General features: G+C 31.4%; 1 protein-coding gene across 6 annotated transcripts; it reads left to right on the forward strand.

Annotated features, from left to right (window-relative positions):
* Window positions 1-416: 416 nt before the first annotated feature.
* On the forward strand, window positions 417-19382 carry brat (brain tumor). 6 transcript variants are annotated; one of them, XM_040715774.2, is made up of 5 exons: window positions 417-1206; window positions 15583-16263; window positions 16331-16684; window positions 16803-18231; window positions 18323-19382. In XM_040715774.2, the coding sequence occupies exons 2-5, from the start codon at window positions 15637-15639 to the stop codon at window positions 18571-18573; spliced, it is 2661 nt and encodes an 886-aa protein (XP_040571708.1). In that variant the 5' UTR covers window positions 417-1206; window positions 15583-15636; the 3' UTR covers window positions 18574-19382. The 6 variants fall into 6 exon arrangements, with proteins under 6 accessions (XP_040571708.1, XP_040571710.1, XP_040571707.1 ...); XM_040715776.2 differs by lacking the exon at window positions 417-1206 and adding an exon at window positions 14945-15258; XM_040715773.2 differs by lacking the exon at window positions 417-1206 and adding an exon at window positions 15167-15384.
* The last annotated feature ends 6855 nt before the right edge of the window (window positions 19383-26237 follow it).

A 26237-nucleotide genomic window follows, 5' to 3' on the forward strand; every position in this document is an offset into this window, starting at 1 on the left:
AATAAAAAAAAAGGCGCGAGAAGTGGAGAAAATGTATCAATGTTGTATTTTCGTTTTAAGAGGAGAAAAAAGCCCGCGAAGAACAGCGCACCCTAGAAACAACACAACAGCTAAAGTAAAAGAAGGGAAGCAGCTTCACTCTACCTTTGTCTATAATATTATATGTACATATATATTACAAGTACTACATAGATACAAATACAACATATATTATTTTCTATGTATTTGTCTCCTTGATGTGGAAGGGAGGGGGGGGGGAACAGCAGCTAGTTGTTGTTGTATTATATTAACGGCGGGAAGAAGAATAAGAGGAAGAAAGAACAGCTGTTGAAATTGTATGTAGTATAATATGAATCACCCGGCGTGTGTTTCTCTTGGTGGGGGCGCAGTAGTGTTGATGTTGTTCAATTTTCAGCTTCTTTTTTTTTACGTCGACGCTCGTTGTTAAAAAGGGAATATGTGTATGTACAGTGTGTACTGTATACAGAACTAAAACTACACACATAGAATAATAAAAATAATAAAAAGAGCGGACTCTCGTTGTTCCCTCTGGGTCCGTCGTTGTTTGTCAGTGTTTCAGTCTTTGTGTAAATCTCTGCGTGTTAACAGTCTCCGTCTAGTCTCCTCGGGGTTCTTTCCGAGTGTTATATGTTTATTTATTTTTTAGTAAAGAAACAAAAGAGTAGATCATTTCCCCAATCCAGGACACTCCTCATACAGAGAGGAAGAAACGCAATCACACTCATCAGTCAAGGACCATAGGAATAGTTCCACGCATAATCGGGATTTCCGAAATCCTTAACAAAATAAAAAACAAATCCCCTCTACCCTATAGATTATCGTTCTCACATTCAGTATGATGTGCTTCAAATCTCCTCCATCGAATGCCACTTGAGATCGAGACTCAATCCGAGCTTTTATTTTTTTGTTATTATTATTTGTTGTTATAACGGAAAATTATTTTTGGAAAAATCCCGATTCCGAGAGTGATTTTTTTATCTAAAGAATATTATTTCGATTACATGTGCAAGTGTTCTTGCTCGTAGTAGTAGTGATATTCATCATCTCCAGTAGAGATCTGAAACCGTTATAGAAGCAACATTAGGCCATTGCATTCAGGACATATAGTTATATTCTACAGCTTGAGCGCAATTCATCATTAACTAAGGATTTGTTTGAGTCTTTACTCAACAATTTGTTATTAAGGTAAGACCCAAATATATATATATTTTTTTTTTGTAAATGGTGTACTAAGTGCGTAGGCCTGCGATATTATGTAACCTTACCAAATGATATAGAAGGAGTTAGATCTCAACTCCTTGTGGCTAAATATACTTTTGTTACGTTACCTGTTGTTTATACCGCGTAAATTCCTCTCCAGAAAAGAACATAAGATTCCTATATGTATCCCCGAGTCCTTAAGAAATTGATACGTGATAGCTTCTAAGTAGCCAGATGAGCTATATTTATTTATTTTCCAAAAACCTATCTGGCTTTTCAACTCGATTCCCACTCTTATATGTGTGTACGTACTTATTTTTCCTTAAATGAGAAGTTTCGTGATTCTGATGTTGTTTTTTTAACTTAAAGAAACTGACAAGTTATCATTATTATTTATAATGAAATTCGAATTAATGGTCATTTTCAATCTATCTATCTGTATATGTATATCCCCCTCTTCCCAGTGTTCTTAGAGTAAAATCAGTTGACCGTAGAAATGAAGGATAATAAATGGTTTCCTCTTTGGACTTATATGTATAGTACATACTAGATAGGGTGGGTTATCCGTTTGTGTACTAAGTGTTTTTCTAATATAAATTTTCCTCCTTAAATGCTAATGAATATAAAATATTTTCAACAACAAATAATTTGTTACTCCTGTTAAGTAAACTGTCTTTTTGTTCATGACTCATTTACAGTATATGTTTTATTTAAAAATTATATTTGTGAGATCTCAGTGTACGATTTTCTTATGGATGGTCATTGAAATACCAGATAATGATGCTATTTGCTAACAGTTATTCCATATTTAATAAATTTCCTCAAACGAGAAGTGTTCTTATTGAGGGATAAAGACGCCTTTTTATTAATTCCCCCATTGTTCTATACGGAATGAAATTCTAAATGCGTAACATTCGTTTATAAATCTGCATCATTCTGATTATCTTCCCCTCCCTCTAGTTGTGAAAGCATTGTTTAGTTTGTTGCTGTTTAAAGAAAATTTACCCTTCATTTGATTTTTGCCCCTATTAGGGTGTATGTGTGTTATTTATATAGAGGATTTATGTTGTATATTGTAGCGTCGTCCCGTACCAATCTAACACCCCATTATATTCATTTGCCATCTATTTTTTTTCACGAGTAACAAAACGATAGTATTGTTACTCGGAGGCTGATGGTGATTATCGTATAATTACACCTCATATTAGTATGGAAATAGATGTCCAAGGAGGTCTCTAGCTCTCTTATTAGCTAACGTCACTTCTGATTGTTGTAGGGTTGTAACGGTCCTTTATATGTGACTTAAATTTGTCATCTTCCTTGTTGTCGGTTCTTGGAAAAAGCCCCACATTGTAGAACAACTTATACAAGGTTTAATATTACTAATTGATTTAATTTGGTTTCATAGACGAGGAAAGTTGTCCATTATTCTTTAAAAAATGGTCAGATTGATTATGACGTCACTGGTGTATACCTAGACTTAGGGCATCATAGACTATTGGATGGCTTTCGGACACGTCCTTAAATATAGGACATGTTGTCAAAATTTTGAAACAGTAGATGTCAAATAGATAATGGATTTAAGGATACTTATTATTTAACATCTTCTTCCATACAACGAGTTTTGAGTAATGGATTTAAGGATACTTATTATTTAACATCTTCTTCCATACAACGAGTTTTGAGTTTGTGTTTCCTAATGAGGTAATCGCTCATGAAATTCAATTCATGATAGGAATTATTATTATGTTGTTGGTTTTTTTTTTTTTTTTGTGAATATCTAAATATAAAAGGTCCCTTTCTATAAGCTGTTGTGGAGCTAGCTAGCTAGTGTTTTTTTTTTTTTTTTTTTAAAGATGACAAAAACAACATTTTATACACCGTGTATATAATATACGCGAGGGTGGAATAATTATTTTGTTTTGCGTGTCCCCTTTCTCCACATTTTCTTCCTCTTGTTGTTCCTTGTTACTAACTAAAGGGATCTATTTTCTATCTGCACATAGTACATAAGTTTGTACAGGACTGAATAGTTTGAGTGACCCACCTGCATTTTCAACAAGGAATAACCTTCTCCTTAAGGATGATTATAATAGTGTGTACCAACTATGTACACCACCCCTCTTGACCTATTTTAATGCATTGAGGGCCAGGTTTCTTAATGCCAAGAAGAGTAAGGATTGATATTATGTGCATAGTAGAATTAAGAAAGAAAGAGACGTCTCTCTTTCCTATCTGTATCTTTCTTTCACTGTGTGCATGCCCTTTTTATTTTATGTAGATCGATGAAATGCAACTTCTACTTATGAATATATAAATATTTTTATTTTAAAAGGTGTCAAAACCCATTAATATTACAAAATAATCTACTTCAAATAATCTAATATGTATGAAGGATTGATATCATCAAATAAATGCTTTAGTCGTCCTGTATAATCATCATATATTCTCGTTCCTTTTTCATTCTTCCATAACCTATATCCTCTTAGAGGATGTATATACGTAGTTTTGTTTAAAACGACAAAAATCCATCTGCCATTCTCTTTCTCTTTGAGCATGTTTAATCGATTTGAATCAGCTCTTTTCGTCTATCCTATTTTTGATACGTCTATATATATATATATTTGGCAAAGTCTAGACAGTTTGTCGAGTTGTTTCTCTTCATACTGTATCCCATAATAAATTACTGCCAAGAGTGTATTTAGCTCTATATATAACAGCATCAAAGGAGAAAGAAAGTTGTTCTTTTTGGCTGTGAAACGGCGATGAGTAAGCTGATCCGCCTAAATATTACGCATATCTCCGTTTTTGATGTAAAAGTGGCCTAAGGCTCTTAATATCCTATGAGATTATCCCCCCTCTTGATTTGGTGGTTTTAATTTGTGTTACTAATAAGTAAAAAATCGATTACAACAACGGGGGTGAGTATGACGCCAGAAGCGTAGCAGGCAAACAACAGCCGCTGCAGATGGTAGTGAGATACGCAATGTTAGTATGAGCAGCAATAGAGGGTGAAAATCTCTTATTAATGTTGTTATTTGTTATATTCTTGGTCCTTAGAACCGTTAGTTGAAAAATACTCTTTTTATCCAACTTATAAATTGTGTTTTCATGATTGAAGGAAAATAAGACGATTATTTCTTCATATCAGGGTCGGTTAGAAATAGATTTAAAAAACCAAATAAATAAAAGAAGTAACGGGGGTTATCCTTTTGTATTTCTCTCATTTGGTGGATATATTCTTCATAAATATCCAGGAAACATTTCCATATGCTAGTCAAGTGCAGAGCTATGTAGGCTATGTGGCTGCATGTTTGCACAGCTCTATATCAGCATTATTTAGCCTTTAGTTGACTCCATTTTGTACTTTTTCTTTATACATCCTCTAGATATATTACAAATGAGGGAGTGCTCGAATCTTTTCTCCCTCACGTATTAAGTTGCTCAAATAGCTGATCGATAGGTAGTTTTGTGACGCTTAAAAGGCCATAAATATGTACATCTTTTAAATTATAAATTTGATGAGTTTTTCTTAAAAACATTACAAAAAATTTACACTAATAATGTTCTAGAGGGGTTCAACTATATTGGCATTACAAAAATTTAAGAAAAAGTAGCAAAGTACAGCTTCATTTAATAACTTAACATAATCTCCGAATTAGTTTCGACGTTTTGGGCTAAAAATGAGCCCTTCTAATTAATAGAGATGTTTTTTAAAGTAAGAAAGCTTGAACATTATTCTATTCATCTTGGAAAAATATAAAAATTGATTGTCAGTTTTCACAATTGTAAATATGTATGTAGATAAAAATTAATTACCTTTCAAAAGCTCAACATTCATTGATTAGTTATATATATACTAGTGTCGATCATTGAAGTATTTGTTGGTTATGTTCAATGCCATAGAAAAACAGCTCATGATGGTTTAGAAACATTATTTGACAGTCTGGTATCCAAAAATACATTTTAGTCTTTGATAGCAGGGATGTGAATCAAATAAAATATGATAAAAAGTCGTTCGATCCTGAACAATTATCCCTTGATACAAATTGAGCCTATATCAGAAAAGGAATGGTCCCAATAATTAAAGATTACTCTACATATTGTATTGTTGTATATCTTTTCACTGCAGCAATTTTGTAATGAGGCGGCACACTAACACAAGCCATTCCTTGCTTTATAATATTTTATGTTATTGGCCGAACAAAATTTGAATATATATTTGGCAGTATTCGTTAAGGGGAAAAAACAACGTGAAAAAGTAAAAAAGAATAACAGACTTCAAAGATGCACATTTAATAATATATGTATTATATTAGTACGTAGACGATTTATAGGTAGAAGAAAGCAAGGTCTGTGTTATGAAGTGATCATCCCTCCCTCATATCTTCATCATTAAGAGAGGATGCCCATCTTGAGTGTGGAGGATTGCACCTATGTACATAAATACCTAAGTTGTTTTTCTTGTTACATTGACGACGTTGTACACTCCTGGAATTATATTCATCTTAAGTAAACAATTTTTAATAGTTCTCTCTCCCTTTTTTTTTTACATAATATGTAGTCTACGTGCATCTAATTTCCATGAATTAGAAAGAGCAACAATATGTGTCGTATCAACTAATACATATATAGCTTAAAGTGTTATAATATATATATAACATACATGTTTGGAAAAGAGCTTTCATAAGTTGAGGAGCAAGAGAGCTAGGAAGGATATGATATCATGATATTGTACTTTTGAATATAAGTAAATGGAGATAATTATTCCCTTATCGTCAAGGCTTATATACTACGTACCAATCTACTTTACCTTTTTAGAATCACATAACAGAGCATAATTGCATTGAAAGTTGTTGTTTAAAGAGGAGGGGGAAGTATACGAAGAGAGAGAAAGAGAGTTACAAGGAGAGGAATGTGCATTTCCTCGTTTTCACAAGTCTGCAACTACTTGACGACAACAAGTGTATGTGGACTACTGTATTTAGTACAATAATATAATTATACTGAATAAAATAACATAAAATAAGTTGACCAGCATCGAACTAAAGGAAGATAATAAAAACGTGGCTCATCAAGATTGAAGCAAGCTAAAATGATTATTCCCCCCCTATTGTATCTGAATTACATCATTTGTATTTTTTTCGCTTCAAGCATCTTGTTGACAAATTAGATAGCAGCGCAACGTCGACTATGAGCCATCATGTTGCACAGCTATCTACCAGTATTTTTTAGCCATAGGTTGACTCATTTATACTATTAATTTCAGTGACCCGTCAACACAAAAGTAAGCTGGAATAATTTTTCTAGAGTTGTATTGGTCCTTAATTAGTGACTTAAAATCGGTGCTGTCCCATTCAGTACGGTCCATGCAATTATCTAAAAACACCCAAGTTTAGGACGTCCTACAGAAAACATTCATTTTCACTCATATTAAATTAAATTGAGTACCTAATTACGCAGAGGAATATCAAATACGGAGTGACTTTTTCTTGTTAGCAATCTGAACAGGCTTTTGTATGTTCCAAAGCTTCTATCCCAATTATTTAATTCTTGAAGACATAATATCTAAGTATAAGGTAATAACTAGTGTGTGTGCTCATGAAAGACGTAGTGTAATAATAAGGGTTTGCTTTGAAGTCCTTAATGGACTCTGGGTAGAATTGAGGATCGACAACGTAGTCATTCCAAACTAAATGTCCTTTCTTTATACAGTCTGGAAATTGTGTTTATTTCCTCCCTCTCACAGCTGCTTGCAGCTGATCTTATAAAACGTCATGACAGCTAAGCTGCTCTCCTCTCAAACATTCCTCAAATGTCAAATTTATCATGTTTATTTTCGTTTAAAAAAACAACAACATTTCGGCAGGATATTTTTATGTTTATAAAATATTCTTATTCATCCATTGGAGTAAACGTAAATAACACTTAAACGTCACCTTAAAATAGTATATTAAAAGTAATAGAATATATTCTATGGTGGAAAGCCCATACTATCGGGCGAAATGAAATGTCGATTATTAAATTAGCTTATAACCTAAAACATACTTTAGTGGGTATTTCATCTCATTTTAAAGTCCATAATAGATCCAAATATGTTAATGAAATAAGCAACGCCATTTATTAAGTAAATCAATAAATAAGGGATTTATTAATTTCATGTGATATTCATTCAAGATCGTTTGTTATATTGACGCACCACGTATGTTATATAAATTATTATTATCATATATATGTATTTTCACTCAGACAAATAATATTGATTATGTACTCTTTCTATCTTTCTCTTTTGTTCTTTGAGGAGGGTAGAAAAACCAGACAGTCTTGAGACAACAACCCCAACACCACCACCACCATTGCTACCTCATAAAGAAATAAATTGAAGAACGGGAAAGAAGAAAAATTATGTACAATCATATAATATATTATTATACGAATATTACTACTATATTCAGCTTTCCCTCGTTTTAAGTTGAATAAAAAAGAAAGTTTGAACATATTTCTGTTCTTCTTCGATCCCTCCCCCCGCTTCTTCTTTGTGTGTTTTTTCCCATTTCTCTTCTCTCCTTCTCTGAGTCATACCATGGATCAATTATAATTCGGTATTTTTCTCCACTCCTCTCCCTACGGACACACGGAGGAAGATGACCTCTTCGTCCTATTTACATCACGACGTTACCTCTTTTACACAGAATGTTTGTGTTAGTTGTCAATTTGTCTGTCCCCCCCTCCCTCATCTGTGTGTTCTTAACAACGTTGATTGGTTGAATTAGTTTTTTGTTCAGCTATGATCACTTCCCAACAATTATAAATTAATAATTCCATAGTTGGGAAGAATTGACTAACAAAAAACTGACTTAATGCCTTTTCTCTACTCTCGTTAGAGAAAAGGTTGCGAGATACAATAGTAGTAACGATGTGACATATTATTATGTAAAACAATGGTGTAATAATTATCATGAATTCAAATTGCATTATCAATTTACTGCATCGATAAAAATCATGAATATAAATTCAATTGAAATGTCATAGACCGACCATTATTGCATGTTTAAATAAAAGACTCGTACATATTATGTCTATCTCACGATACACATATAATTCTAAGGGAACTGCGCGCAATATGGAAATAAGACAAATATGTAGTTATTTACTTATGATTAGTGTTGGAGTCGATTTTGTGTTAGGACAATATGCTTTTTTTTATAGTTTGCTCATGTTCGATTTTTGAGAATTTCCACGTAATAATATATAATGTAATTTATTATTTATAATATAATGTGAACTATTCTTTCAATAAGAAAAAATAATATAGTAGTTTTTGTGTCTCCTTGAGTGTCACTAGGAAATTTGACGAATCATTATTCGAATGTATATTTGTAATACTCGAACCCATCACTACTTATTATTATCTTGTGTCATAGAGTCAACGAATTAAAAAAAAGGGTGTAAGAACTTTTTTTATTGCGTTAAAAGATTTATAGTTCCTTGGGGGAGGAGGAAAGGAGGCCTGATCACAATAGTTATCAAAAACAACAAAAAGAAGGGAGTTAGTTGACCCATACATGTTTATTTATTAAAACAACATTGTCCTTGATGTGATGGTTTACAATTTTTCAAAGACTATTAATTAATTACTTCTTAATTTCTATGACAGTTTACCTACTACCTCTTCTTTCCCTCATGTGTATCTTACAATTATTCACATTCATGGTGTATAATTTTTCCACCCATTACTCAAACGCTTCAGTTTAATTTTGTAACAATAATAGTTAATATTATAAAAACATAAAAATGATATTATTATTATTTAACTGAGCTCCCCAGAGAAGAAGAAGAAAGTGTTCCAAGTAGAAGAAGGAAGAGGAGGGAGAGGAAGAATTTGAGGAAGGAGAAGGAATAGTTTTATGGGGTAAAATATGGAATACAGAGGTCCCCGAAACTTGGTCGAGTTTGAGTTTGATTCAAAATTACCTTTGCCTATGTGCTCCAACTAAACATCTAACGGAATCCAACTCAACTTACGGGACTAAAGTAAACAAAATACAATTTACTAATTTCGTTCAGAACATATAGTTTTTGTAACCGTTGTTTGACAGGGTTATATTCATTGCAATTATGTATTATTTTTTTTTAAATACAGTTCTGGGCTAAGAATATGAGTTCCAAGAAACATTGGAGATATGATTAACTCTAAGCATATTTCTCTGAAATATGTATATAAAAAGGCAGCGTTCTTAGTGTAGTAGTTTGATGGTTGATGAGAAGGGATCCATCTTTTTTAGCTATTAGTTATAACTTGATTCCGAACTCGACTAATGCATTGCTTTTTGACGTTCCTCTGAGTTCTGGGGTTCTACTATTGTTTACTCTATCTATGTATCAGTTATTTGACATGAATTGCTATTGGTTTAGTTTGTAGTTTCTAAAGGGAATTTAGAATAATAGTAATTACAATTAAAATACCATTTAAATCAATCGTTATTATATATTATTCAAAAACCCCAAAGAAGAAGAAACCATGACTTTTTACTCTAGAAGAGGAAGAAAACGTAACCAAAGACAAATACTATCATGAATATTAAGTCAGAAACCACTTTTATATTTTTTATTATTCACGCTAAATACCCTTGATGGTTAAGAAGTGGAGTGAACCAAAAAGAAAAAGAAAAAAAATCTTGTAAAGAATGTTAAAAAAAAAAAGTTTATTTTGGTCGTCGTTGGTGTGACACAAAGTTTTTCTTCATTACTTATTAGTTTATTAGGAAAGCAGAATAAATAAATGAAATATAAAAGTTACACACACGTATATACATTAATAAATGTGCGTTACTCAATAAAAAGCACTTACTAAATATGTTTGCCTATGTATGTAGGTATATAAAAATATATCATCCGTATTTGTATATACTCGTCGTACGTACTACCTACACCGAGCCAGAGGAGTACATATGTACATATTTGTAACATGGAATTAAATCATTATAATGAACAAAACACTCTTGAAATATGAAACCTGATATGTATGAATAATAGTAAGACAGAACATACTGCGTACATTGATTGTTTTTTTGTGTGTAAGATATATCCTTTCATAATGTCGGGTTATACAAAATTCTTATTTTATATATTTATATAATCTAGTCTTTAGTGGGATAAATTATAATGGCGGGATGGGACTAAGTAAGTGAGTCTCTTTCTGTATGTATGCGAGATGTGCTCAAAGCTCAAAGGCCAGTCTTTCCCCGTCTTCTATTTCCTTGTCTCTCTCCCTTCGCAAGCTATGCTATATTTAAATAAAGGAAATGCATTGAATGAACGAAAATAAAAATATTGCACATCTGTGACATGTAATGCAATTATTTACAAATAAACTAAGGGGCGTCGTTGTCCCCTTCTTTGTGTATTATATGTTGGTAAATAATACAAACGACTAACTTTGTTTTTGTTTATAGAGAAAAAAGTCAAGAATTTGCAAAAAATACTTTTGAATGGATGTTATGTAGTGACAGTCAGTCTTTCTTTTGATAAGTCGAATATGTTCAAAGGAAGTATGATAGAGAGAAGTAGTTCCTCTCTCCTGATTATACTAGAATCATTTTCAAGCAGCAAAATATAGTGATTACATACATATAAAATTAGAAACACTACATGACTTTGTTATACTCTTATTTTGGAAGTAAATGAGTGGTGTTTGAGCTTTTTTCGTTTGGTGTCAACACATTTCTATGTATGGGAATATATAATGGGAAGTACACTCTAAATGTTAGGGGATAGGTGTAGAGTCAAGTATCCTACTGATGACGTTATATTAACTATATCTCGCAACCTTCATCGTTTGGAAGTTAGCTAATTGTTAAATAATTCAATTCAATTTTTCACAGCTTATATGTGCCAACGAGTTGAATCAAAACATGCAGAAGTATTCATCAAATTAAGTTAACTATTTCTTTTTTGAAAAGGCCATGAATATTGCTCTGATGAATTATGCAGCTTCTATGAATTCACTCTTAATTTTGTTTACCAAGGTGAATTCTATAAAGGGAAGAAGACTTTTCATACGTCACGAAGAAAAGGATAAAATAACGTCGAGAGTATTTAAAATGGATTTTTTTTGTGTAGCCAAGGAAATATTCGGAATCATGAATGTTGTTCAAAATACTGATCAGAACCAAAAAAAAAAAAAAAAAAATCGATATCCAACAACAATAATCGTCTGATGTCTTTTGTTTGTTAGTAAGGGATATCATAAAACGATCATCTTCTCAGTTTAGGCTAACAATCGTTATCTCATAGACGAATAAAAAAATATGAATAACTTATATCGTAGTGATAGGGAGAGGGGGATTTTAAGGAAGAAGTTAAGAAAGCTTTTTCTTGCAACGTATGTTTATCGATCACATCTTACAGATTTTCTTTCTTCCCTTTTCTTTCGTATCTGACTGTTGCTCCTGTGTTACTACTTACTACTTTACTTAGTGTTGAATATCTGTGAGTCTTCTTCCTTTTTTTTCTTACCTCTTCTACCTACCTTCACCTGTTCCTTCTTCTTATTCTTCCTCTTCTTTAACATGCATAGAGGAGAGGAGAGCTCTAGCTAGAAACATAGAAAGATGGAGGAAAGAGATTGATGAATTATTCAGAGAATAAGTTGTAATCATAATATAATATAATGATATTCCGCCTTTCCTTATATGTTTTTATATAAAATCATTCAAGTGCTATGTTGTTGTCACATCTCTTACTTACGTACATACTTGATTCCAGTTTCAAGCCGCGGCCTTGTTTTCTTCATCTCCATAGAGGGACTTATGCATAATTCCATTTGCGTACTTTGTACACATCACATTCCAGGGAGGAGGAGAGAACATACAGACAGAGAAAAAGACGAGGACAACTTTTTAATTAAGACGTAAAAGTATTAAAAGAAACATTATATGTTACATAAAAGCTTCTTTTTATAGTTCATGCATATGTGGTAACGATATGTGCTGTATGTACATTGTTCATATATATATATAATGTAGATTAGTATGACGGTACTATAGTGGACCAGGGTATTGACGTATTTAAAACGGAATTATATTAAATTGATAGTGGAACAACCGGTGCTTGCAGCCTCACTCCTTCCCAAACGTCTTTTATTTAAAAAAAAAAAAAAGAATAATGAAACAATTGTCTTATTTAAAAGTACAGTCCTCAAATGTCTCAACTAGAACTATTTTTAATTTATATTTTTTTAATATATATATATTAACTATACCGACTGTATTATCTTAAAAACACCGGTTCCTCCCTTCGTTTGTGTATATGCCAATCCATTGGATGTACACACTTACGTAAAATTCAGACCCTGTTGATAATCAACTACATTCTCCCATTATTCTGCCTAAGTTTAAATTTCTTAAAAGCTTATTCCACTCTAATAACCCCTACTTTTTCTTTTTTAAAGGATTTCCTTCATAATAATAAGTCATTTCCCCTCTCCAACTTTACATATTATATTCCTTTATCTTGTTAACAATAAAAAATAATAATAACTCATGCAAAATTAACTTGCAATTTCTTTAATAATGAGCAAAATCTAATGATTCTCTTAGTACATAGTATATGTAAGTACCTTTCTACCTCCAGAGATAAAGTAATCAATAGTTCGGACTCCCTCAAAATTTAGGTAGTAACCGTCGTTATCCATTATGCTAAGTGGAAAATTGAGCCTGCTAAGCGATAATGGCAAGAAACTAGGTAGTGATTCAACTGATAAAAGAGAGGTACTAACAAAACAGGTAAATACTCAGTATTTATTGATTGAAAAGGATAATAATTAATATAATACGCCTTCGCTTACTCGAAGGTACTCTAGCGTGCCAAACCAAAAGTTTTTGTCAGATTATTATTTTTATTTTGACAAAAATGCTCGTTGCGCAATTACGTGAAAACTACATTTCAAAATGGCTTCCAAAAATTTAAACCAATTCAATGAAAGGTTTTATAATATTTCATAAAACACTCAGTATGATGGGTCGAAATATTTTAATTGTGATGAAAGCGGGAACCACAATTGTTATTTTAGTAGTAGATTATCTATGGAAAGTGGTGGGGGTATACTTAGTTACTTGTTATAAAGTTACATTTATCTATATAGACACAGACTCTCATTTGCTGACTAAAGCTTCTTGAGAAATCGTCTCTAAGAAGAAGATGAGTAGTTGTGTGAAACTTGATACATGTGTATTTTAAGATGGAATTCTTACAAGGAATTATGTTATACATATATAGTACTAATTCAAATACTATATACATATATCTATAAGTGTGTAGTGTCTACATAGAAAAGTATGAAGAAAATAAGGAGGGGGGTAGTCATTATCTTTATTTTCTACTACTTTTTACTAGTCTCCATTTCTCTCTCTCCCTCCTGAATGATATTCATACCATACCATATGCATACATACACTATCCATTTTGCCTTAACAATAACTCCAATTAAAAAAACCTCTCTTATGTTGGTCCACACACAGCTCAACTCTCCTCCTCTACTACTATTACCCATCAGGCCTATTAGCATAAATGTTCTGTGATAAGTAGTTAGTGTTATTTGCTAGTAGTAGCAGGTATTATTTATTTATAAACCAAGGCTTTCTCTTTATATATATATATATATAACTATAATTGATTCCTCTCTCTCTCTCTCTTTCCCTATACAAAAAGGCAATTTGTTGTATTCTATACATTAGTATATTTTAGGTAGTATATATATATATTCATTTTGACACGGGTATTGAGTAGCAGCCTGCTAAATCCCATACACTTCTAAAAAGGAAATAACAAAAATTCATGTTTTCTTCAAAGATCTACCTCTATATAAATATGTGTTTATACTCATAGGTTAACAGTAGCTTATTCTTTAGGGATTCCAAAAAATAGAAAAAGAAAATAAAGTTTGAGAAAAAAAGTAAAGTTTCTTCTTTTTCTTCGTATAAGTTTGATTTTTCAAGCAACTTTTTAAAGGAAAAAAATATTTATTTTTTATTTTGTTGTAAGCTATAATTGTTCTTTGTAACATTTTTATTCTCTTTCTATATATATATATATATTATAAATGTTCTGTTTATACTTATATATGTACATATAGAGGTTAAATTCATGGGATGTAATAAATCCGTTTATAAATTGGGGTATATTTGTACATATATATTTTATTTTTCTTCATTTCTTACTATGCTTTTACAATTCCTGGTGTTGTTTTACCATAGGCATACAAATAGTATTATTAAGAGAATAAGAAATACCTTTACCCAACACCCCCTATTTACTCCTTCCTATAATAAACTAATGCGGGAAATATGCTTTGCAGCTAACATTTTTTTGTTGTCTTATGATTAAAAGGGACAATGCGGTTTTTGTTGTTGTTCATTTGAAATTGGTATGTGTGTGTGTATCATATCCCTGCTGCTTCCCTGTCTGAACTAAGTTTTTAAATAAAATATATGAACTATATTTAATGACTATTCCTTCTTCTTCCTCGGGTTCGATCCAAGTTAGCTAGTTCTGTTCTTTCGCCCTTGTATTTGAATAAATATGATAACTTTTTATTATATGATACAAAATATTGTTAAAAATTATCATCATTAAAATTAGAGATGTGTGTAGTTGATTAATTGTTTTTAGTGCTCTTTATATTTTTTTTCCTTGTCCTTTTGGTTGCTCATTTTTGATTTTTGTTGTTATGATGTTCTTGTGTTACGTTATTGTATTTATGAATGAGTTTAATATGTTTGGAGAATTATGCGTGTTGTTGTATTCAAGTTAAAAGGACTGTTCTTGTTATTATTATTTGAAGAACCCCTTTAGTACAAGTTGTTGTCTGACTTATTTATTAATAATGATAGTCATAGTAGTATGTACATTTTATTATTTACCGGGTTTGAGTGGCCAGGGTACTAAACAAGTTTTAAATATTGTTGGAAAGTCGTGTGTTATTATTATAAGGGCGTTACAAGGAGAGGAGGAAATAAAAGAATAATAAAAAATAAGGTAATTTTGTCTTCAATTTAATGCTGTAACATATGATTGTAGAGAACTACAGCTATATTGTCACTTGTCAGCTAAGATGGAGTGATATATCGACGACCATCCTTGTACTCTTCTAACTTGTGCTCTGTGAGTGTTTTATTTTATTGTTAATAGTAATTATTTCTGGTTAATATACTGCTTTAATTGCTCCGTCAATAATGTACCTTAGAGGAATGATGACTTAGTTAGTCGATTTTTGTGATATGTAAAACTCTGTACGCGTGTGTGTGTCATTCTAATTTTTCTATTTCACTTAAAAAATGATACTATTTCCTTTACTTGCAGGAATCCAGTTAAAATAAGGAAGTAATCGTGGATTTCTATCGCGAATTATTCCCAATGGTGAGGCAAAAATCCGGCAATATGACCTCTCCGACCCCATCCATAGACAGCCTTAACGGAGTAAGTCTATGTGGGGATTCGACCACATCGTCGGGAGCGTCTTCAGGACCTGAACTTTTGCATCACTCTCACCAATTGCAGTCAGGATCATCGTCCATGGAAAGAGCAAGCTCTTCGTCATCAAGTTCCTCTTCATCAGGCTTAGGATCTTCACCTTTAGGACTCTTAAATGGAAATAATAGCATTAGCAACAACAAATCAAATTCCACGACTTTGTTTCCTCAAAGTGCTGCTACGAAATGCTCACTTTGTAAAGGAGTTTTCAGCAGACCCCGTGTCCTTTCATGTTTTCATACGTTTTGCCAGTCGTGTTTGGAGAAAACTCAGGATCATCCTGATAAGTTAATGTGTCCACATTGCAAGACAGAAACGAGCTTAGGTGGAATGGGTATTAGTAGTTTGATAGAGGACTATGGAGTTCTGGGTCTCATAGATAGTGGATCAACAGGACTGGAGTTTCAAACTGCTTACTGCACTATGTGCAACAACAGAGAAACAGTGGCTCTCGCAAGTTGTCTCAATTGCCCTAATAACCTTTGTGCAAACTGTGTCGTCACTCACCAGGTAAGACCCCCCTATTTCTCCGTTTACCCTTAAATCATGCATAATAATACTCCTCCATTTTTTATAGTTCATGCATTGTTTCGATGGTCATCAAGTTTCTACATTGGGGGAGATCAAAGAAGGTTCTCGCCATAGTATTCAGCAATTAGAACCCATCAACAATCTTGTTCAGGAAGGAAGACACAAAGCCACTGAAATAAGAGCTAACTTAAAAAATTTAGAAATTACGTCTTCTAGACTCAAAGGTCAATTCAACAAGGCACATTCCGAAATAATTGATACTTTTCAATTCTATACATCCGTCATCGAAGAGAAAAAAACAGAGTTAATTAGAGAACTAGAGGTGCTTTACTCATCACGTCAAACCTCTCTTTCTAACTACTGTCACAAAGCACAGGAAACTGTTGATAAAATTTATCAGGTAACCTTTTTTTAAATGAAATACTTGATTCAATACCTTGTCTCTGACATATATTGTATCATGAATGTTTATATACTTGATTAATTAAACAATAACTCCTTTATTTATTTATAATTAGATTACGGATTTCATCGAACGTCTAATGAAATATGCTAATAATGCTGAAGTGATGTGCTTTAAACGTCCTTTAGAGCAGAAATTTACAAATTTGATGAATGCAGCACCTGATCTGACCATGGATTCAGTTTGTGACATCGAGTACATGACTAACTTTCAAGCAATTCAGGCCGGTGTGAATAATACATTCGGCTACGTAAGATCTCGACATGATCCAAATAATTCAATGGTTGTGGGGAGTAAACAGCCTCCCATATCTCGTCCTGTGAGTAGTGGAAATAGCATACACCCATCTTCGTTTGGGCTATCTCAACTAGTCTCTAACAATGGAGGCGGTGGTGTTAGTAATAATAGTAATAGCAACATCAGCATCAGCACGGTTCCGTCTTCAAACAGTTTGACAAACTCGTTGGTTCAGAGTATTGCTAATTTGGGACTTAATGGAAATCTTTGTATCAATGGAATTACGCCTACATCATCACTAAGTGCTTCGTCAACTTCATCCACCTCCAGCAATGGGAACTCTATGATGCTGGAGAGGAGACAACAGCAATTTGCTCAAGGATCTTGTTTTGAAAATAATGGTTGTCTATTAAATAAACGCTTCGTTTCTCCTGCAGCCTCAACGACATCGTCCAGTTCTCCTTTAGGCCCAATCGTAGGCAACGCTCTTGTTGATTTGAATCATCCCTACGATAAATGGTCCACAGGGCCTGACTCCACAAATAACAAGCTTCTCTTTAATGGAACATCTAACAATCAATCAGAACTGAATGAATCTATTCTTGATCTCTCTAATAAGCTTCTATCCGCATCCTCTGCTTTTCCCCCCAAGTCCCAGTTAAAACGTCAAAAAATGATTTACCATTGTAAGTTTGGAGAATTTGGAGTACTTGAAGGCCAATTCACTGAACCTTCCGGAGTGGCCGTGAATGCACAAAATGACATCATTGTCGCTGACACTAACAATCATCGAATTCAAATTTTTGACAAAGAAGGAAGATTTAAATTTCAATTCGGAGAGTGTGGTAAACGGGACGGCCAGTTGCTCTATCCAAATCGTGTAGCTGTTGTGAGAGCTTCTGGAGATATAATTGTGACTGAGAGATCCCCTACCCATCAAGTACAGATTTATAATCAGTATGGGCAGTTTGTTCGTAAGTTTGGAGCAAATATCTTGCAACATCCTCGTGGTGTGTGTGTGGATAACGTTGGAAGGATAATTGTGGTTGAGTGTAAGGTTATGAGAGTCATTATTTTCGACCAAATGGGTAATGTACTCAACAAATTTGGATGTTCCAAGCATTTGGAGTTTCCCAATGGGGTTGTTGTAAATGATCGACAGGAAATTTTTATCTCAGACAATCGCGCTCATTGTGTTAAGGTTTTCAATTATGAAGGTGCATATCTCAGACAAATCGGTGGTGAAGGTAAGGATTTTGCTTTTTAAATTTCATCTCACTAACATACATATTATGCTGTTTTACTTGATTACTAATTCCTGTTCTCCATATTTTTTAGGAATTACGAATTATCCCATTGGAGTTGGCATTAATGCTGCCGGGGAAGTGACTATTGCGGATAATCACAACAACTTTAATTTGTCCATCTTTTCTCAAGACGGTCAATTGATTACTGCCCTTGAAAGTAAGGTGAAGCATGCACAATGTTTTGACGTATCTCTAATGGATGATGGATCCGTTGTTCTCGCTTCTAAGGATTACAGACTTTATATATATCGTTATGTTCAAATCCCACCGATCACTTTGTGAAACAACTTTTATCATTAACCCTTTCTCCCATTCCTCACTCACTCACGCAATCCCACCATTTGCCCTTCCTCCTCCTACACATCACGCGCGTTATAGATCCGTTTAAAACTTTAGACTAACTATTGAGTGTCCTTTGACCACTTAGAGAGTTGGAGAGCCAAGTAGGCACCTACCCCCTGCTACTCCTCCCACTCTTCTATAAGACACACTTTTTTTTTGTTTTTGAGAATTAATAAATAAATAAAATCCTCTTGGTTTTTTTTAAATTTTAAAGAAAGAAATTTTACCTTCAAAGTAAAGAAAAGTATAGGTAACTATTATTATTCTTATTATTAGAAATGTGCCATATATTTTTAACTTTTTTTTTTGTCTTTTTGTTGTATTATTTTGTTTATTCCCCGTTCTTTTAATTTTCAACTTGTGCACATTTTTTAAAGTTATTTAATAATTACTATATGAAAAATTCTGTTGACATTTCTTATTTTATTTATATATATATACATTTTTTTTCTATCGCGCTATTTGATAATGCATCATTTACCCAACTTGTGTATTACTCTCTCGCTATTATTATTATTTTCTTACTATTACCAATATTATTATTATTATTATTCTTATTACTGAGTGCTAAAAAGTCCTTATTGAGTTTTTCTCCCTGTTTGAGTTTTTTTTACTACTATTATTTAAATATTATTATTATTGTCTTTATACCTTATAACTTTATTATTCTATTACTCTCTCTTTCACAAATATCTGACTTAGCCATGTTTTTAATCAATAAATAAGAAGGACAACCTTGTAAAACTAAAGAATTAAGGAGTAGTAGTAAGTACCTACAACAGTTGTAGCAGTGTTAAAAAGTGTCAAAAACTCGCTCATTCTGTGCATGTGTGTCTCTCTTTTACCCACATACAAAATAGTATTAGGATGATGTTTTCTAAAGTTGTTTCTGACGTGCTCTGTGTAGTAGTTGATAGTTGTGCACTTAAATCACCACTCCCCCACCCAACTTCGATTGTGTGTTTTTCGTATAATGTCCACCTCCTTTTTTTAAAGTGTGAGTGGTCTTCTCCTCGCCCTTCTTTGTGTTTTATTTGCAGCAGATGTAGCAAGAGGGCTTTAAAAACAATATAAAAATGCAAATTTAATAACAAAGGAAAGAAAACCCCCGAAAAATTTGAGGAAATTTGTTGAAAAATACTCGTCTTTCAAAAGATTTTTTTTTTTTTTTTTTTTTTGATTTTTTTTACACAATTATATTTATAACTGAAAAGTAAAAGAAATACCCATAGGAAGCAACCAGTTGCACAAGACATCCTATTAGAGTTCCTTGGGATGTGCTCCGCAATGATCTCTTTGAATATCTACTCTTTCCTTCATTCCTTTGATTATGTTGAAAGAAATAAAAAAAAAACATTCCTTGTTTTGATGTTATTATTACTCTATATTGTTTAGTTTTTGTTTGTTAATTTTGACAGTCCAATTATTACTATTATTATTAAAATATATTATTATTATTACTCTTTATTAACAAGGATGTTGTAACAACTCCTCCTTCGTTGCGGAGAGGAGAAAACGGAGAGGCCAGTGAGTAACTTCTTCGATTTCTCTTTGTATTTGTTTAATTTATACATAATTACGAATCAGAAATTACAATAATGATATTAACAAATGCACAATTCTTTCTTTCTTTCTGTTTTGCATTCAAACTCGAGGGTGAAGAAAATGTCGCAAACTTAAATACATTTAAAATAATATATATTATATAAGTATTCATATATATTATTTCAATCAAATAATTATATATATTTTCATACGATTCTAAATTGCTAAACAATGTGTTGTGTCTTACCAAAAAAGGAAAAGTAACTTCAATTTTCTCCAATTTCAAACACAAAAAAAAAACTATAAAAAACATTATTTTTCTTACTGTTTATATTATATATTATTATAATTAATTATAAAACAACAACAACACTGTTTTAATAATTATTTTATTATTCCTAATGATTAAAATCTCTATTTCTCTCTCTCATAATATTCTCTACATTATTACTATTATAATTAATATGAAAAAATTATTGTACAAGGTGCTTCTGATGATTGAATACTCAATCCTTACGTCCTAAAAAGTTCTTTTTTTTTCTCTTCTATTTTTTTGTGGACACCCGTTAGGGGAGTTAGGAGCGGGAGACTCCATTACTACTATTATTCCTTTTTCTTTCTTTTCATATAATATTTGAAAAGAGGAGGAAAACAAAAAGAATGAGAGGTTTCTACACTTCTCCCTTACTTTATACAATGATCTGAGCACTTTCAAAAAAATTAAATAAATTATTAATTTGTTAATACTTTTTAATTATTTTTGAAATATTATTATTATTATACCTCATATAGTTGAACACGTTTGCTGAATAAATTAATTACATATATATATATATAATTCTATATATACATACATACATATATATTTGTTAATTTTTTTCTTATTGTAAGATAATTTTTTTGTGTGAATTATATTTCACGAAAAACTGTTATAATAATTATATTCTTATTATTACTAAATGGCTACTTATGCTGTGCCAAATGGGGCCTATTATTATCTTTTATGCTTTATACTATATTATTATTAGTTATTTTATTTTTCAATGCTTAGCTTTTGTTCCCACAAAAAACTAGAATATTTTTTTTTCTCTAAAAGATTGTACATTCCATAACGTTTAAATTATTATTTAAAAAAAATATACATTAAAAAATCAGGAAAAAGTTTGTTTATACTCACTGATATTATTTTTGATAATGTTTTCCCCCTTCTTTCTCTCTCTTATTCTCTCTTTTCATCTTTTTTTAATACATTTAATTAAAAGAAGATTATTTTGTTTTCCTTATAAGAATATTTACTTCTTCTTTCCCCCTTTATTTCTTAATATGGGTTTTCCCTGTCTTACTACCACTAAATAACTGTCTATGTAACTAATAAGTGCAAGGCAATAGGGGGGTGGAAGAAGGGGATTTTTCTTTTCTTATTTTGAATTCTCCCTTTTTTTACAAAAAAGCAAAAAAGGAAAAGAAAGAATGAAGGAAAGGGAAAGGTTTTGTTGATTAGTTGTTATGTTTTTATCCTTTTTCCGTCTTATTATTTTTTTTATTTTTTTGTGAAAGCTCATCAAAAAAATTTGTTAATTTAATCCATATAATAAATAAATAATTATTTTTGCATGTTTGAAAAGATAATATATATCTATATATATTTACTAAAAGAAAATAAACACTATGGTTTTTTGGATTCTTACCCAAAAAAAGGAAAGCAGAAAAAGCTTATTAACTATTTATATCCTTTAATAAATAAATAACTTTTTCTCATGTTTCATTTTACATAATATTATATTATATTTCATTTTGTTGCCTAAGAAAACAACCTTTTTTTAAAAGAGAAATAGTGGGATTGAAATCGAGTCCCTGAAGGGGAGTAGTTGGATAGATTAACTTAAATTATGTTGTGGGTTTTCCTTGGTGTATGTCCGTATGTGGTCATTTTAATTCAATATATTTCCTTCTACTTCTTAAAAATCGTGCATGATTTTTGAACATTTGTTCAATTTTATTACAAAATATACATATATTAGATATTTATCTCTTCTTAAAGAGATAAAGACGAATCGTTATACACCTATGCGTGCATATGCCATGGTAAAAGTCATATCCATTCATTCAACTAATGCTATTTACTTCAAGGATAGTGTTTCCTACAGACCTTTCTATTATTTTTTCTCTCTCAAAAGACACAAAATGCGAATATTAATATTCGTCCGAAATCATAATTAATATTCAAACCATTTCCTTGTGTTTTTATTTGTTATTCTTCAATATTATTATTAATCATTACTATGTAACCTCTTTCAAAAGTATTAAAATAAATCTTTGTTCGCTTGAAAATTCTTATTTTTTAATTATTTTTATTCGTGATGTGTGATTTCCACATAAACCCGACTTGTCCTGAAGAGACAAGGCTGTATTATTCAACTATCTGGAGTAATTAAAGGGAGGAAATTATCTTTTAGGGTTGTATTGTTTTTTTACTGGACTTAAAATCCCTTCAGTCTCGTCCTTGTCATCTATCCTTGAAAAACGTCTCAAATTTTAAAGCAATTAATTACTTTAATAATTGGCAGTTATTATTTGAAGTAGTACTTTGGTTGTGGGGGGTACCTTCACAACCCTTACCTTAATTGTATCATGCACCATTTCATCCAAAAAGATCAGAAATTATCTAGTAGTTAGCCAAAAAAGTGAATTATACCAATTGCCTTTGATCTCTTTTATACTTCCAGATTGGTAAACTGTCATATTATTTCTTTCAAATTTGTTAAAAATGAATTATATCAATATATTTCCTAATATTAAAATCCTAAATAATATACTCTAATATAATATTGCTTTGTAATATTATACTAATAGCGTAGCTATTAATTTGTAATAGTGTATGAAAGCCAAAAAAAATAAATTATGGCCATAATAACCAATATATACAATTTAAACGACAAGGGATCAACAAGAAATTATTTTTCTGTCCTTTTAGAAATGGAGCATAAGTAGAACAAGGAGGAATTCAACAGCGGGGAACAAAATACAGGGGAGGGGGTATTTTTGTGTTAGCGAGGTAACACCGTATATTATTTATTCATTCAAGTCTCAGAACCAGTCCTTTGAACTGTGAGTGCTTATGCTGACATAAGAAGAAGAATTAAAGTTGAAGGTCCAAACTGTGATAAGTTTAGTACTGCAGTCTTTAGTCATAATTATAGTTAATAATATTGTAGAGAAAAACTCGGTGCGAGGAGAAGGGGGGAGGAAAGACATATGGTATCATTGTTTAAAATACTAATGTGATTTTCACTCATAATCACATCAGTATTTATCAGTTGCCTGCTATATTATGATTTTTGAGGGTATAACAAAAGTATTTATTAGCAAAATGTTTAATAAAGATATACTACGTATAGTTGAATTAGACGGTTTTTATCTGTTACAGTAGATTTGAAAACGTCACACTCCATGAAATTGTAATTCATTATGAACCATATTCTCAGAATAATAACTAATGAAACGACAAAGTAAGAGTATTTCGGTATATATTTGAAGTTCCAAGTTTCAAATAAAAGGCTTAAATTAAATATAATCTACATACTAAAAAATAAACATTTAAGTTAAATATACACAATTAAACAATTAGAATCATATAACTAATAATAAAAATAATTTATAAATACAGAATATTGAAATAATAGATTGATCCAAATAATATTTTCTTGTTCTAACATCGGAATTCAGTCATAACTTTAGGTTGCAATACACAAGCGTGACGTGGAGTTTAATCAAAAAGATAATCACACCTCTTCTTCATGTGGAAGTTGCTATATACAATTGTGCACAGGATAGATATATCTCTACCGATGAGATCTAACTAATTATTAATAATAAAGTCAATGTCAAAATCATAAAATAATACATTAATGTTAGATTTAAATTCATGTCCTCTTTCAATGTTAGTACGAACAGCTTTAGAATCCCACTTTCATTTATTTCATGTTTATCTATAAAAGAAAAGTTAATCCATGCAGTCAAATTTTAAACTTTAATTACTTATCTTAGATATAAAAATAAGACTCCTTTATAACTGATAAGACAATTCAGGCAACCATTCTTGACTTAATGTAGTTTTCTAACATGACATTGTAAAGATTTAGAGCAAAAGCTAATTATGTAGTAATGTCCGGCGATATTCCTCCTTCTTTCTGAACACCATTTCTTGGAGCTTATGAACCATAGCTAATCCTTAAGTGACAAAAAAGTAATATTTAAAGACTATGTAATATTGGAAAACCTAATGATCATACCCAAGTCTTTAAGTGAAGAAACTAGCGTCAGACAAACTAGTTGCAAAACATCCAAAGCTACTACCCCCGTTGTTGTGACCATTTAAGGAGTTGTTTTTGCCTTTTATGAGTTTTCTGAACACCATTTCTTGGAGCTTATGAACCATAGCTAAGCCTTAAGTGAAGAAACAAATGTCAGACAAACTAGTTGCGAACCATCCAAAGCTACGACCCCCGTTGTTGTGACCATTTAAGCAGTTGTTTTTGCCATTTAATGAGTTGTGTATCATAATTCTTGATATGTTTAGCTAAAATAGAATCATATTTTTGGGTTAGATTTAAAAAAATTGAATACTTACTGTTAGATAGTACAAAATTCAGAGTTCCATTTCAAAATTAGTAAATATTTTATACTTTGTACGGATAACTTGATCGTAATTTGGTGTAGATGACTCAAGACATGCTGAAAATTATCTCAACTTCACAGTTTACCATGGGGGTATTTCTATACATAAATGACATCATTGCCAACATCCTCCATTAATTTAATGATGGTTCCTCAGGAATGGACGTGTATTTCTCTATAAATTTGTTGAACGTAGGATGATTAGCAATGGATAAGGGTCATGTAATAAGCATCTTGGTGAGATCAGCGTTAAAGTCTCACTTGATGTATTCCTCATTAACTTGATTTTTTAGATGAATATCCATGCTCTTGATATGAGATGAGGATAATGAGTGGGGTGGAAGTGTAGACAAAGGACTAAAGGCACATTTATTCGACAAATCCGACAAGCCATCTGTTTCTCATCCGTGAAGTATTTTCCAAATTGGTGGGCCTCCATTTTCATAAATCTAGACAGAAGGCGACGTTATTTTAGGCATTTTATTCAGTTCTCTATCGACTATCAGCATCTATTATTACATTAATATTGAATAATATAGTCGGGAATGGTAACGTTCTTGAAAGAAGAAAATGTATATTATTTAATCAATGATGCCATGCGTATTTATTCTTTTCTCCTCGCACGCTTTTCTATTCTTACCAAAATTATCACCCTTAGTCATAAATAAGAACCCACACAACACTACTCATTTTCACTCATACTAAAGGAAATTACTTGAGTTTACCGGCAATAAAGTATGAACAAACTTAAAAACGAAACTCCAAATTACCTCACGAAATGAATATAAGTTAGACTTTTGTAAATTTGTCTTTTGCCTATTATAAGTACAAGAAAGGTTCTGGATTTTTTTTCAAATATTTTGACAGACATCCCATTTTTTCCCGACTCAAATACGAAATCAGCGGCTATTCTGATAATTTTTTTTAGAAATATCTAAGGTATTAAGTGATATTAGGAAGTAATTTTTAATAAAATGACCTTTTTTTTTAGGAAAAGTCAAGTCTTCTTATAGCCTTTTTTTAAAATTGTGCCAATATGATATCATACAAAGAATACTATTATTTGAAGGAAAACGTATTTTATTTTTTATTTTTTTTATTTTTTGACGGACTAAGGACAATTTTTCTATAGAATAGATAATTATGAAAAAAGTGAATTGAATGTCTTTAAGAATTATAATTTTTTATTTATTGATCTATTAATTTTATATTATTAGAATAATAGTTTATAAAAAAAGTTTTTTTAAATCTTGAAACATTCATTACAAGATGATTTTAATTCAATTTTCTCTTTCATTTCACAACTAGTCTAGTAGCAATAGTAAGAGAGAAAAGATAGCCTTTAGTCAGTTAAAAAAAAAAAAAAAAAAAAAAGAAGAAGA

This window comes from Lepeophtheirus salmonis, chromosome 6 (genome assembly GCF_016086655.4).
Source record: "Lepeophtheirus salmonis chromosome 6, UVic_Lsal_1.4, whole genome shotgun sequence".
Lineage (NCBI taxonomy): Eukaryota > Metazoa > Arthropoda > Copepoda > Siphonostomatoida > Caligidae > Lepeophtheirus > Lepeophtheirus salmonis.